The 14055-nt window shown below is 45.8% G+C and overlaps 1 protein-coding gene across 1 annotated transcript in view; it reads right to left on the minus strand.

Moving 5' to 3' along the window:
• The window catches only part of zcchc14 (zinc finger, CCHC domain containing 14), a 50066-nt gene that overhangs the window by 16333 nt on the left and 19678 nt on the right, over window positions 1-14055 (minus strand). The window contains exons 7-13 of the mRNA XM_056281629.1: window positions 12817-12884; window positions 10967-11145; window positions 9285-9321; window positions 7876-8398; window positions 6826-6914; window positions 4093-4214; window positions 502-651 (exon numbers count right to left, since the gene is read on the minus strand). Of these exons, the coding sequence (XP_056137604.1) occupies window positions 502-651; window positions 4093-4214; window positions 6826-6914; window positions 7876-8398; window positions 9285-9321; window positions 10967-11145; window positions 12817-12884 (1168 nt within the window). The remainder of the gene's footprint in view (window positions 1-501; window positions 652-4092; window positions 4215-6825; window positions 6915-7875; window positions 8399-9284; window positions 9322-10966; window positions 11146-12816; window positions 12885-14055) is intronic.

Here is a 14055-nt window from a genome sequence, read left to right on the forward strand (position 1 = left end):
CCCAATTGTATCCTGCCGATCCGGGGAGGGCTGCAGACTGCCATATGCCTCTTCCGATACATGTGGAGTCGCCAGCTGCTTCTTTTCACCTGACAGTGAGGAGTTTCACCAGGGGGACGTAGAGCGTGGGAGGATCACGCTATTCCCCCCAGTTCCCCCTCCCAAACAGGCGCCCCGACCGACCAGAGGAGGCTTTAGTGCAGCGACCACGACACATGCCCACATCCAGCTTCCCACCCGCAGACATGGCCAATTGTGTCTGTAGGGACACCCGACCAAGCTGGAGGTAACACGGGGATTCAAACCGGCATTCCCCGTGTCGGTAGGCAACAGAATAGACTGCTACGCTACCTGGACGCCCACTAGTGTATCAATTTTACAAGTAATAACAGTATTTCAACTAGTGGAAATAAAATTCTCACTATGCTACTTCACTTTTTCTTCAAACGCACATGTGATTTCTCTCATTTCACTGTCTGATGGTTCAGTGCAAAGACTCACGTCTGTGAATGTCTCTGGTCCTGTCAAAGGTCATGTCACGGCAGAGTGGGGTGCGTGGGGAGCAGGGAGAGCTGGAGTAGCCGGAGGACGAGCTTCCATCTCTGAGGACCGGGTGGTGGTGGGACGAAGCATCCACCTCCACTCTCAGCTCTGCAATCAGTTTTATTGTTGCATCATTTCAAAGTATTTGGGGAAGCTGTATTTTGAAAAAGCATCAGCACAATCGGCGGATTCAAAAATGCATTTCTTAGATGCAAAGAATAGTGGGGGAGGGGCTGCTTTTGTACATAATGTTGATCTCGTTTCTTAAACCAAGGATTGACCCCCATTTGGTGTCACAGGCTTTTATTTGGTGGACACTGATATCACATGACTACGACTGCTGGGATAGGCTCCCGCAACCCTAATTAGGATAAGCGGCTTGGAAAATGGATGGACGGATGGATGAGATCACATGAACTTTTAATGAGTGCTGGTCGCAGCGCAACAAAAAAAGGGCTGGAACTGTTAATGTCCACACTAATGTGGAGAAAGTGGAAAGTTTTCCACCCACACAAGCATCTTGAGATTGTTTTTGAAAAGTACAACGTCCATATTGAAATACTAAAACAACTGGAAAAATGCTGCAAGACCGTGTGAGTTTTTGTCGTTCAGTATTTTGACTTGGAGCTGAAAGGAAATCGTCTTAGTATGCTCAAGACAGAGACAAAAACAGTAAAAACACAAAGACGTGGTGCAAAAATGGGCCACACCAGAGTTTTTCCCACGTTTTAGCCCCTTAACTACACATAGTGTCTACTTTATATTTCTCCGGAATATTTTCCAAAGCATACTGTTTTTTTCAGTGATTTTCCGAACTGCCAGGCAGCCACTGGATTCGATTCATTTCAGAGCAGCATGAGAATCAACTTGTACACTTGAAACTTGCTCGATATGTTATCCTTCACAGTGGACATTTAGGCAACATTATTTTGAGTCCTGTTACCACCACGGCAATCTTGTCATATCAGTCAACCGTTTCAACAGCATTATCCCGCCAAGATAACTTAACTTTGCCGCCCCCCCCCAAAAAAAACATATCTCTGACTTTTGTTCCGAATTAATGGAAACCAATGGCTACCTGGAAGGGAGGAAAAACGAGCTAAATTCAAATGGCAACCACCGGGGCTGGAAGCTGAAGCCAATGTGGAAGTGCCCTAAGTTGCAGTTCCAAAATGGCCACCTGGAGGCTGGCTCCAAAAAAACCTCCGGGCCAATGCAAGTCAATTAGAGAATTCCCAAAGTCAACTAGAAGAGTGCACACAGTGGAGTGCAGATCTCTGCCAGGCGTACGTCTCCCTTTCTTCGGTGTTTGAACTTGGTGACAACCCCACCCTCTTTCACCTACCAGGAGAAGGGAGATGCACGTACACAGGGACAGAAAAAACAGTGTTTTTCCTGCCACTATAAAACGTTTGGGCAGCGCCCAAGTCGATTGAATGCGCATTTTTTTCAATAACGGGAAATATGGGGAAAAAAAGTTTCAATTTGCAGTGCTCACACGAAAAAATCTACCTAATAAGAATGTTTGCCTGTCAGTCTGAGGATGTGCAGCCTCCTAGGTGGACCCTCACACGAAAGCGACCAAGTCTGGCATGAAATGACGGGAGCAGGCGATCATAATTTCAAAGCCTTTATCGAAAGACTCAATGTACTTAACTGTTGCAGTTTTCATGATATAAAATGAATGAAGGTAGGGGGCATACGGGTAGCATAGCTATCTATTCCGTTGCCTACCAACACGGGGATCGCCAGTTCGAATCCCTGTATTACCTCTGGCTTGGTCGTGCGTCCCTACAGACACAACTGGCTGTGTCTGCGGGTGGGAAGCTGGATGTGGGTATGTGTCCTGGTCGCTGAACTAGTGAACTCTGGTCGGTCGGGGCGCCTGTTCGGGGGGGGGGGGACTGGGGGGAATAGTGTGATCCTCCCACATGCTACATTCCCCTGGCAAAAGTCCTCACTGTCAGGTGAAAAGAAGCGGCTGGTGACTCCACATGTATCGGAGGAGGCATGTGGTAGTCTGCAGCCCTCCCCGGATCAGCAGAGGGGGTGGGGCAGCGACCGGGATGGCTCGGAAGAGTGGGGTAGTTGGAGGGGTACAATTGGAGAGAAAAAAGGGGGGGGGTAAATAAATAGAATGAAGGTGACTGGCTGCTCTGCTGGTTGACTTTCACTCATAAACAACGGTAAGAAAACAGCTCAGCCATGGGAATGTTTTGTTGTAGCTGCTGAGATGATTTCCAGCTGTGACTGTGATTACTCCTACTCTGGAAATTGTATTATTACAGCGGAATTTTGACACTGGCATTTCCACGTGGCGACGAGGTGAATAAAGCAAATTATTTTTGGTTCATCCAGTGTTTCTCCAGTTCTGTGCTGAGATCAGCAGTGAATGATTTGCTGGCTTATGAAATACGATCGACTTTTTGTTTACTTTCCAGGACTCATACCTGAGTACATAATGTTTTGGTCTTGACCCTACTGCTGCCCGATCTGACCCAAACATAGATGGGAGTCACGAATGCGCATGGTTGACTCAGATCGGGCAGCGGCAGAAAGCAGCGTTGGTCGAGCGAGCTAGTGAGTGAATGAAGAGAGGGAGGGGGGTAGCTAGAACAAATGTTTTTCAAAAGTTTTGATTCACCGCAGCCATGAGAGGTTCTTCATCATACAGTCATAACTTAAAAAAAATGTTAGGCTTATAGGTACAGTAGTTTGCAAGATTAGCCATGGACAGATACCCCCCCCCCCCACGCAACCAAATGCATGTGTGTGTATTAATATTTTTGCCTGGTAGAGATAATAAATGTTTTCTACAAGAAGTTGGGGTCTCAATTGCTAATGTCGAGTCATTTTGAAAATTATTGTTCCATTAAGGAGATATTACGGATTAAAAAAGTGGCATGTTGAGGCTGCCTTGACTGACGGGTCTGGTCTATCAACCTGTCTGCCACTGCGGTTTCGCCCCAGCTCCTCCCACACTCCACCCCACTGACCAAATATGGAATTTCAGGCTGCCAACAACTGACGAGATGCCAGGGAGCATAAGCCAAACTTTAGGGTTCAAAATGCCCCTTCAGAAACTAAGGGGTGACGTCACAGCCAATATGTCCAGCCTTTTCATACAGTCTACGGCTAAACCATGCAAAAACACCGCTATGGTCCTTCAAGTCTCTTCTATTGGGCATCTGCAGGCCACTGGAGCCAGCAGCTTTACCTGAGATCACAAGACAATCTTACAACAAAAAGCTCCATTTTCCCTGTCCACACTAAAACACGAAGACCAGCGTTTTCCAATTTATCCACTTTGGAGAGCATTTTCAGACATTTTCAGTGGTCCAAAATGCCGGCTTAGCGTGGATGGCATGACAGAACTAAGAAAGAAGATGTTTTCATTTCATTTATCCATGTTAGTGTGGACACGGCCTAAATACCCCAGGTCTAATGCACTACTCTGTAGACACACATGTTACTGCACTGTAAGGCAACACAAGCTGTAGCACTGTGTGAAGTCCATACACGCTCACTTTGTTATTTGGACACCCTTACCTGTGGCGGAGGTGGGGTGTGACAGGGGTCCCATGTGGCTGGAGGGTGTTACTCTGGCGATGCCGCTGCAGGAACCAGGAAACTGAGATGCCATGTAGCGCTTCTCCATCTTCATCTCCCTACTGGAGAAGAAACACACACAACCACACATTAACAAAGAGCACAAAAACCAAATAGCAAATAGGAAAAAATAATATTTTCTCACAAAGAGGATGTACGGAATTTGAAATATTCAAATGTGTTCCTCAAGCAGTTTGTATTCATTTAGTTAATTTTCTCAGTTCAATTCATCCATCCATCCATTATCGAAACTGCTTATCCTGCTCTCAGGGTCACGGGGATGCTGGAGCCTATCCCAGCAGTCACTGGGCGGCAGGCGGGGAGACACCCTGGACAGGCCGCCAGGCCATCACACAGGGCCGACACACACATACACACACACACAATTTAGTATGATTCACCTGACCTGCATGTCTTTGGATTGTGGGAGGAAACCGGAGCCCCCGGAGGAAACCCAAGGAGACACGGGGAGAACATGCAAACTCCACACAGGGGACGACCCCCAAGGTTGGACTACCCCGGGGCTCGAACCCAGGACCTTCTTGCTGTGAGGCAACCGTGCTAACCACTGTGCCACCGTGCCGCCCCAGGTCAAGTCAATCATAGTTTAAAGGGGGTGCCTACTTCATTGGCTTGACCAATAGTTCCATCACATTCATTTCATAAATCTCCTCCGTAATGTGACGTAGAAGAATACTTTGCACTGATGTCAGATTAAAAAAAGAAAAACCTTCCAAAACATTTGACTCTATCAAACTGTGTCATTGGACCGAATTTAGGGGTCAACTACTAGCATAGCGAGCATGAATTCAGGTCCTGAGAACAATTAAGAGGCGCCAGTGTAGGCATGTGAACACCAGGGGGAGCCACTGTCCACCAAACAGCACTCGCCGTCCCTTTCCTTCTTCCCACCTTAATCTGGATCACAATCAGATCTGCTAATGCCTCTTACGGAAAACTTCCAAAGAAACTTTCCAGTCTCGCAAGCCAATCACACACACACACACAAACGTTACCTGCCTAATGGAAATGTGTTGAAACAAGGAATGGAAACAGGATCAACAGATAACAAAACAGTTTCACATGTTCAGAATTTGTGTGTGTGTGTATTTGCATGCATGCTTATGCTCATGTTTGAGTGTTCTGACACGTGTCTCTGTGAATTGTATTTCCTAATATGTCTCATGTCCTCTGGTCGGCACACAAGTTAACGACTGACCCAGTACGAGCCGTTACTGATCCACAGACAATTTTCCAAACGGCGGCGCTGCTTGGCCCGCCTGTTAATCGTTAATAGGACCAAACCCCACCGCGTTGTGCTGCTCAGAGCTGCAGTGCAGAGCCACGCGGCTAATGCCCAACTAATCCTGTCTGGCAACCACAGATGGGCAAAAACACTTCTTAATCTGACAGGTTACACAAATACATCGTTGTCAAATATATCGCAATAAACTACAAAGTACTGCTGTTAATTGAAGAACATGTATTCTGTATTTATTTTTTTTTGGAATTTTTTCTTTCCCCCTTTTTCTCCCCAATTGTATCCGGCCAATTACCCCACTCTTCCGAGCCGTCCGGGTCGCTGCTTCACCCCCTCTGCTGATCCGGGGAGGGCTGCAGACTACCACATGCCTTCTCCCATACATGTGGAGTCGCCAGCCGCTTCTTTTCCCCTGACAGTGAGGAGTTTCACCAGGGGGATGTAGCGCATAGGAGGATCACACTATTCCCCCCAGTCCCCCCCCCCGGAACAGGCGCCCCAACCGACAAGAGGAGGCGCTGTTGCAGCGACAAGGACACAGACCCACATCTGGCTTCCCACCCGCAGACACGGCTAATTGTGTCTGTAGGGATGCCCGACCAAGCCGGAGGTAGTGCGGGGATTCGAACCGCAGATCCCCGTGTTGGTAGGCAACGGAATAGACCGCTACGCCACCCAGAGGCCCGCAAATGATGTAATTTAAGACAGCATTGAAGGAACACGTGTTAAAAGCCTCTTTCGTATAGCAAAAGGCAGGCTGAATGCAGCCCAGGCCAGGATCCACACCACATACACACGTGTGATGTGAGGGCTAACCACCTTCACATCGCCCTCATCATCCCTGACTGAGATGAAGAGGCCATGGCTAGAAGAAAGACTGCCGTTCTTTCATCTCAAGCCTGATCTCTGCTGAAAATTATTTTTGGAGTATTTCCAAGTACAAAATACTGCTCCCAGAAGTACCATATTACAAATTACATTCAATTTTTTTCCAGACTGATAAAATACAAATGACAAAATACTCATAAGTAATTAAAAACATCTATTTTAAATACTTCCTGTTAAAATAGGGCCCATCTCTGATGGCAATGACTAACTTGTCTACATGATACAAGTTCACGAGGCAGGAGATGCTTTTTTTTTTGTGTGTCACAACTCAGAGCATGACAGCCAGTACTCCGACCTGCAGAGTACTGGAGAGAAGTCACATTACTTCTACTCTGTGTACTATGGTTTTGTATCAGTTCAACCCGTAACTATTCGCATGAAACGTTTTTATTTCAAATGGGAGCAACGGTGACACCTTTACCTTCCAGCACCCGAGACGGCATGACTCTAGTTTCCCCCGTCCCCAAGAGAAATAAGATGGAGAAATGCAGCACTACAGCTACGAGCCACCTGCTTTGACTTACTTCTGAAGCTCTAGTTGAGTTTTGAGTTTCTTCTTGGCTCCTTGTGTCAGGTCATACTTGTTCAGGTCCTCCTCCGTCAGAGCTAAGAACTGTGGGAAATGCAGGAAAACTCTTCAGAATGGGAAACTTGGGAAAAGGGGAAAAACAAATATATAATCTAAATGACAGAAACCAACACATACTGATTTTTATAGTTTCTCACTCACACACACACACACATATATATATATATATATATATATATATAAGGTGTTTTATGAACACAGCCGGAGTGGGTGATTGATTCCTTTTTTTGTGTGATTTTTTTTTTTTCTTCCTCCCCAGTTGTACTTGGCCAGTTACCCCACTCGTCCGAGCTGTCCCGGTCGCTGCTCCACCCCCTCTGCTGATCTGGGGAGGGCTGCAGACTACCACATGCCTCCTCCGATACCGCTATGCTACCTGGACACCCGACAATTTAATGTCTCTTAGCTATAACAATTGTCATAAAACAAATAGGGCAATAAGAAGACATGATTGGACTCACTTTTAAAGGACAACTACGCTGACGGTTTTGTGCAGGTGCAATCTGTACAGATGGTTGATGTCGTCGACTAAAGCAATAAAATACTTGCGTAAGATACCGACGGAGAACTACACCGTCTCCTGCTTACAAATCCTTTCCAACAGCGTCTACATGTAAAACAACGCATTGCGCGCAACCTGTGTATCATCATCCATACAGTGCTCTGAGCTAGTGTTGTGGGACGTCATTTCCACCTGAGCGTAGCATAGCTTAGAATGAGGATGGGACTTTTTTGAATGGGATCTTTAGAGAGTAGATTAGAGTGAAGATTATCAACCAACGCTAAACTAGGCTGAAGTTTCTCTGTCGGCCAACTGACGTCACAATACCTGACTTGGCGGACAGAAAACAAACCGTTTCACTGCCAGTATTTTTTATATGCCATCCTTGTTGCAGACAGAGATAACGTTGAAACTCGGCAAACTTTCCATTTAAAATGATACAACTCTAAAACCATTCAATCTTAAATACAAAGATGCACTCACCTCCTCCATGGTTAGCTGTTTAAAGACAGGGTAATATTTGTGGAGCCTTAACCGGCGCAGCCAGTCCAGAATACCGTTTTGTTCTGGAGTATTGGACTGGGACTGGGATGGCGACTGGGCATGGGACTGGGAGTGAGGACTGGGCAGAGGCCCTAGCTGGGAATGTGAGTGGGATTGTGCTGGAGAATGGGACGGGTGCTGGGACTGCGGATGGGGCTTGGTCTGGGCACCGGTTTGCGGCTGAGCACCGGACTGGAGCTGACTCTGTGGCTGGGACGATGTGTCCCCCCCGGCTGACACCACACCACACGATGGGGAGATAGTCATGGAGCCCGGCGCCGGCTGGGCAGGCACAAGAGGAGGAGGAAGGGAGGACAACTGAGGAGAGTGTTGAGGAGGCGGTATGGAGGGAGGAAGAGGAGGGAGAGAGGGAGGAAGGGAGGAAAGGTGAGGAAGGGAGCGAGTCAGCATGGAGCTGTGGGCGCTCACTACTGGCTGGATACTGGCCACTCCATACACAGCCCTGAGAGAGAAAGAAAAGAGGGTCTTTATTTACTTTTACATTCCCACAGAATTACTCCAGCTACTTTTTAAGGCTGAAAACCGGGATTTTTTTCCATTAATTAATGGTTATTTTATTCATCTGGACCATGGAGTCATCTTCACCATAGTTAGAGACACCCCCCATATTAGATCTGAAAGTATAGTTTTTTTATTTTTGGATCTCCCCCCCAGCCAATTGTGTCTGTAGGAACGCCCGGCCAAGCCGGAGGTAAAACAGGGATTCGAACCAGCGATCCCCATGTTGGTAGGCAAAGGAATAGACCGTTATGCTACCCGGATGCCCTATTATTATTATTACAATTGATACCACTGTTGAAATGTTTGAAGATTGAAACATGATGATGATGTGGAGATGCTCCTGTTGGACAGTTTATCTACCAATTCTACAGTCAATAGTACAGTACAACAGCGCTCCCGTGTAGTTTGATGTAGTACATGACACATTAGACGCTTTGGTCCCAGGATGCCATTTTGACGACTGCTGAGCTGACGGCACACAAGTGACAAAGGCTGCTGCACCGTGGTTGTAGTTCTCACTGCCGGAGAGAGGAAACACTTGGGGGACTAACGGATTTCAGCTTTGAGCAACAACAATGCATTTGCACATGTCTTGTTTATATTAAGTCTACCAAGGCAAATGCCCAGCAACTGTTAAGTCTCTGTGGCAACGAAGGACTGCTTCATTCGAATTTCCTTACTAGTCCACAGCAGCGGTTTGACATGGTGCCTTTTGATCACAAGCTTACCTTTCCATCCTTAAGACCCCTGTTTGATTCAAGTGTGTTGCAACTGTGTGTGATACAGAGAGACAGAGAGAGACGGACAAACAGAGAGCGATATCTCACCTGTTGGCTCCTCTGTACTGCAGCAAACAACCAAGATCTAAAGGTGGGAGAGAAAAAGATAAAGACCATCATCATCATCATCATCATCATATATTTTCTAAATATCTGGGGCGACTGCTGGCTTGATGGTTAGTGTGGTCATCCGGGGTTCACTTCCAAATGCAGCCATAGCTATGAAGAGTCTTTGAGCAAGATACACAAGTACCTCCAGGCCCCTACACATCACCCAGAGCAAGAAAAGGGGGGGGGGTCGATAAATTACAACACAGAAGTCTGCAAAACTGAAAAATATCTCCATAGAGCTAAAATTCATTATTTTTGAATACACACATGATACCACTTATAGGATGGCTGTAAAACAGTTTAGATTAATTAGCCTTTATTCTTTATACGAGGGAGTTCCGACTGCGAAGGCAGAAAAAAAATCAAATTACAAGCTCTAGAAACTGGCAAAGGTTTGTTTACGACTAAATCTAGCTACAAAAAGCAAAGTGGCAAAACTGCAAATTTGTGAAAAATCTCCCAGCAGGCCTACTTGGGGGGAAAAGCCTACAGAACACAATAAGCTACAGTCTCGAATAATCCATTGCCAAGATATCGAGCCGACTCCCTTTTCACTGGCACGTTCCACATTTTTGCCCAGTGAGACTGCCCACAATTTCTGTGTATTACCGAAATCTGCCCGTGTGCTGGGATTCAAACTCACTCGATAAAATGGCTTGTTTTGTTTCTTTGTAATAAATGTGATATTGCAGCTTGCATATCTTCTACTGAGGGGCTTGTGTTGGAGGGAGGTGGGGATGTATTCCTGCATGGGGCAGGGCTATGTGCTGGCACAGCATAGCAGAGTGGACATACTCGTACCGCTTCCCAAGGGTCACTTGTGAGTCTTTGAGTCTGGCTTCCCCAGACACACACACACGCGCACGCATGCACACACACACACACACACACACACACATTCACATCACACATTGCATTGGGCGCTATAAATACCTTCCAGGATGAGGTCACTCTTACACACACACAACATAAAATCACATGCAAAGTTCTACGCCAACACACACACACACACACACAATAACACATACATGGGCACACACACTACAGAGATAAACACGCTAAAGCACATGCAGGGTTCTTCACACACACACAACACACACTCAAACAAATACATGAACACACACCAGCATGAGGTCACTACTCTCTAAGCCTCCCAACACAAACATGCCATGCTGAATTCCCACACCGGACTAAAATAGACACAATCCGCTGCCCCTCACACCTCCAACACCCAGGCTGAAAATCCTCACGGCAGTCTCCCCCTTCTCTGTGTTACCTCTCCCCTACTACCAGACACTCACATGTGCTACTTTGTCTTCCCCATTCCCCCATTTTCCTCACCTCTCGCCCTCTTTTTCCTCCTCACCCCGACCGCTAAATCCCCTCACCCCCAACTCCCCCTTCACTACTTTGCGCCTCTGCTCCTTGCATATAAGAATGGGGAACACCGTTTCGTTTCAACCCAGCTCCTCGCTCCTCACCTCGACATGACTATAAAAAACTACCCATTCTGATCGTTACACCCCACGCCATCCTCGCCTCCATCTCTTTGGGATCGCCCTGGTGTTTACTACCGGGAGCAACGTGGAAAAAAGTAAATCCTGGATGAAAGGACTCACTGGTGCTGGAGGTGAAGGTGCATGCCGGGGCCACAGGGACCATCGGAGGAGAGGAGGGTAACGGAGGGAGAGGGGAGGGCAGAGAGGGAGTACAGACGGGCGACTGAGGCGTGGTGGAGGTGAAGAAGAGATGGACGCTATGATGCTGGAGGATATGGCAAGGCAGCACTGTCAGGCACCTGGAGACGGAGGAGACAAACAGAGACACAGACAGACAGACAGACACGACAGACAAGAGACATACACAAACAGACACATACACACACACAGAAAGATAGACAGACAGAGGATAGACAACAGTGTTAAAAGGCTCCTATTATGAATCACTGTGGGCTTCTATCAAATAAATTACCAGTCAGAAACAATATTCACTAAGTATTTTCAAAGCCCAAACCTAACTACCAGAGGTGAACAGACCTCTGTAGTGTTGCATACATCTCATTCCCTAATAAGGGGGATTCTGGATCCAGCCCTGTTTCAGTCCCATGTAAAAATGCATGGAGGATGTAAAATAATTGTCTTTAACTATGTTCAACGCAAATGTAATGACCACGAATGACTAGACTCGCTAGCTCTTGGCTAACGAGTCCCACCGCTGCCACCAATGTAACCGAGCATTTTCTCGACTGGTGCGGGATTCGATCCAGGGTAGACTGCATCACAAGGCGACATAGCTAACTGCTCGTCTAAAGGGGGCCGACCCCCTGGCCATCGGCCAGCGAGTCTTTTTGTATGTTACAGTAGTCACCCTCTGTTATTCCTGTGCTTCGAAGAGACTTATGAGGATCTGCATGCTTCCGGATCCCGCCGCTGCCACCAATGTAGCGAATCCGGGGGGCAGCCCGGGAACCGCCGCAGCCGGGATGTGAACCCGTGTCTCCCACACCATGGGTGACTACATTAACCAGTTGACTAAAGGGTCCGATCCGTTAGTCAAGGGCTAGCGAGTCTAGTCATTCGTGGTCGTTACACTAATATTGACTTTTTTCCCTTTTGTTGGTTGTTCTCTTATGTATTTCTTTATTGGCTACGGTGGCTTTTGATTGGTTTTGAAACTTCAATAAGAAATTGCTAGCAACTGTTAGCATAGCATAAACTATATTCACCCCTGGTGTCTAGCGGTAGGTAGCACATGGTCGACGCCACTAATGATCCCTCTTGTAGCTTGATGACACATCATTTGCACTATGTTTGTTAACAAAACAACCACTGGAAATTCACTAACATGTTAGAATATGTATGTAATGACCTTGTCACAACATTACCAGGGTTCCTGCTCTTTATAGGAAATAATTATCCAGGATTACTCAAGGATGACCTCTTCCAGGACTTGTGCTTAGATATAAGTGACAGTTGCTGCTCATGGAGGGTCATATCATTCAGTATTACCCATCAGTAGAAGCATGTACAGTCTCTAAACCAACTGTTTAGCTGCTCACTGAACACACTGCCGAGCTTCATATACGAGTACAATCCCCGCAGCTAAACAGGCGGCTAAAATACACAATCTCAGCTGAAAATCACGTTAAAAATATGTAATCCTGTCAAGTAAAAATGCGATTTTACAACATAAATTGACAACTTTCCATGACCTCGGTATTATTTCTCTGACATCGGATTGATTTTATCACTTTTCAGGTGTTTTCCATGACTAGAAAACTAGTTTATGAATTTCCAGGACTCATTATAAATCACTCAATATGTTTTAAATGTAGAATGATTGGCAAACGGGATCCAAAAACCTCTATTTATTTTCCGTCATATGCCAAAAAGATAAACTGGTCTGGATGTAGTGTGAGAGCTCCTAAATGCAACAACCCTTTAAGGGTCTGTTGGCTCGTGGGTCCCACCTGGGGTCCAGCTCCAGTGGCTGAGAGAGAAACTTCTCCAGTCCATCGTCTGGAAACACCTGAGACAGCTGGGAGGAAAAGAAATACACACATTCAAACACTCAAAACTGGACATGCTATGAGACAATTCATTTCAAATTTTACATGAAATATAATTGTGTGTGTGTGTGTATACGTGTATGTGTGTGTGTATATATATATATGTATGTATGTATATATCTATCTATGAGACAATTCAAATTTTACATGAAATACAATTGTGTGTGTGTGTGTACATACATACACACACATATACACACACACACAAACACACACACACACACACACACACACACACACACACATCCATCCATCCATCATCCAAGCTGCTTATCCCAATTGGGGTCGCGGGATGCTGGAGCCTATCCCAGCTGTGATTGGGCAGCAGGCAGGGAGACACCCTGGACAAGCCATCACAGGGCCAACACACACACACACACACCTAGGGACAATTTAGTATGGCCGATTCACCTGACCTACACGTCTTTGGACTGTGGGAGGAAACCCACACAGACACGGGGAGAACATGCAAACTCCACACAGAGGACAACCCCCGAGGTTGGACTACCCCGAGGCTCGAACCCAGGACCTTCTTGCTGTGAGGCAACTGTGCTAACCACTGCACCACCGTGCCGCCCCCAAATAACAATATATTAAAAACAATGACAATACATCACAGCTGCAATATATACAAACAGTACAACCAATTATGTTGTTAGATAATATATTACACCGCACAATAAATATGAGACAAGGTGTTTATATCATAAATATGACATTGTATTCATATGAATATGAGAAGTTATATGTATTTTCTATCATTTACTCTCATGTTTTCATGTATTTCTATTTATTATTAGCCTGTATTAATTTTTTATCTTTATGTAAAGCACAATGTTATTTTTGTATTTTGAAAAGTCTTCTATAAATAAAGCTTTGTTGTTACTATTACTTGTAGCACTTGAAGGGATGATATGTAGATAAAGTTATAATTACTAGTATTGTAATTATTATTACTATTATTAAAATTATTATTACACAACAATTCCTTACCAAAACACAACAAATCACAATTGTACACCAATTTCACCTATTGAATACCGATAACAATTCCAAGTATGAATGTTTAAGTATCAACCGATACTGAGAACAAATTCTTTTTTTTCCTTTCCCGCTTTATTCTCCCCAATTGTACTTGGT

This window comes from Lampris incognitus, chromosome 6 (genome assembly GCF_029633865.1).
Source record: "Lampris incognitus isolate fLamInc1 chromosome 6, fLamInc1.hap2, whole genome shotgun sequence".
In the NCBI taxonomy this organism is placed as follows: Eukaryota; Metazoa; Chordata; class Actinopteri; order Lampriformes; family Lampridae; genus Lampris; species Lampris incognitus.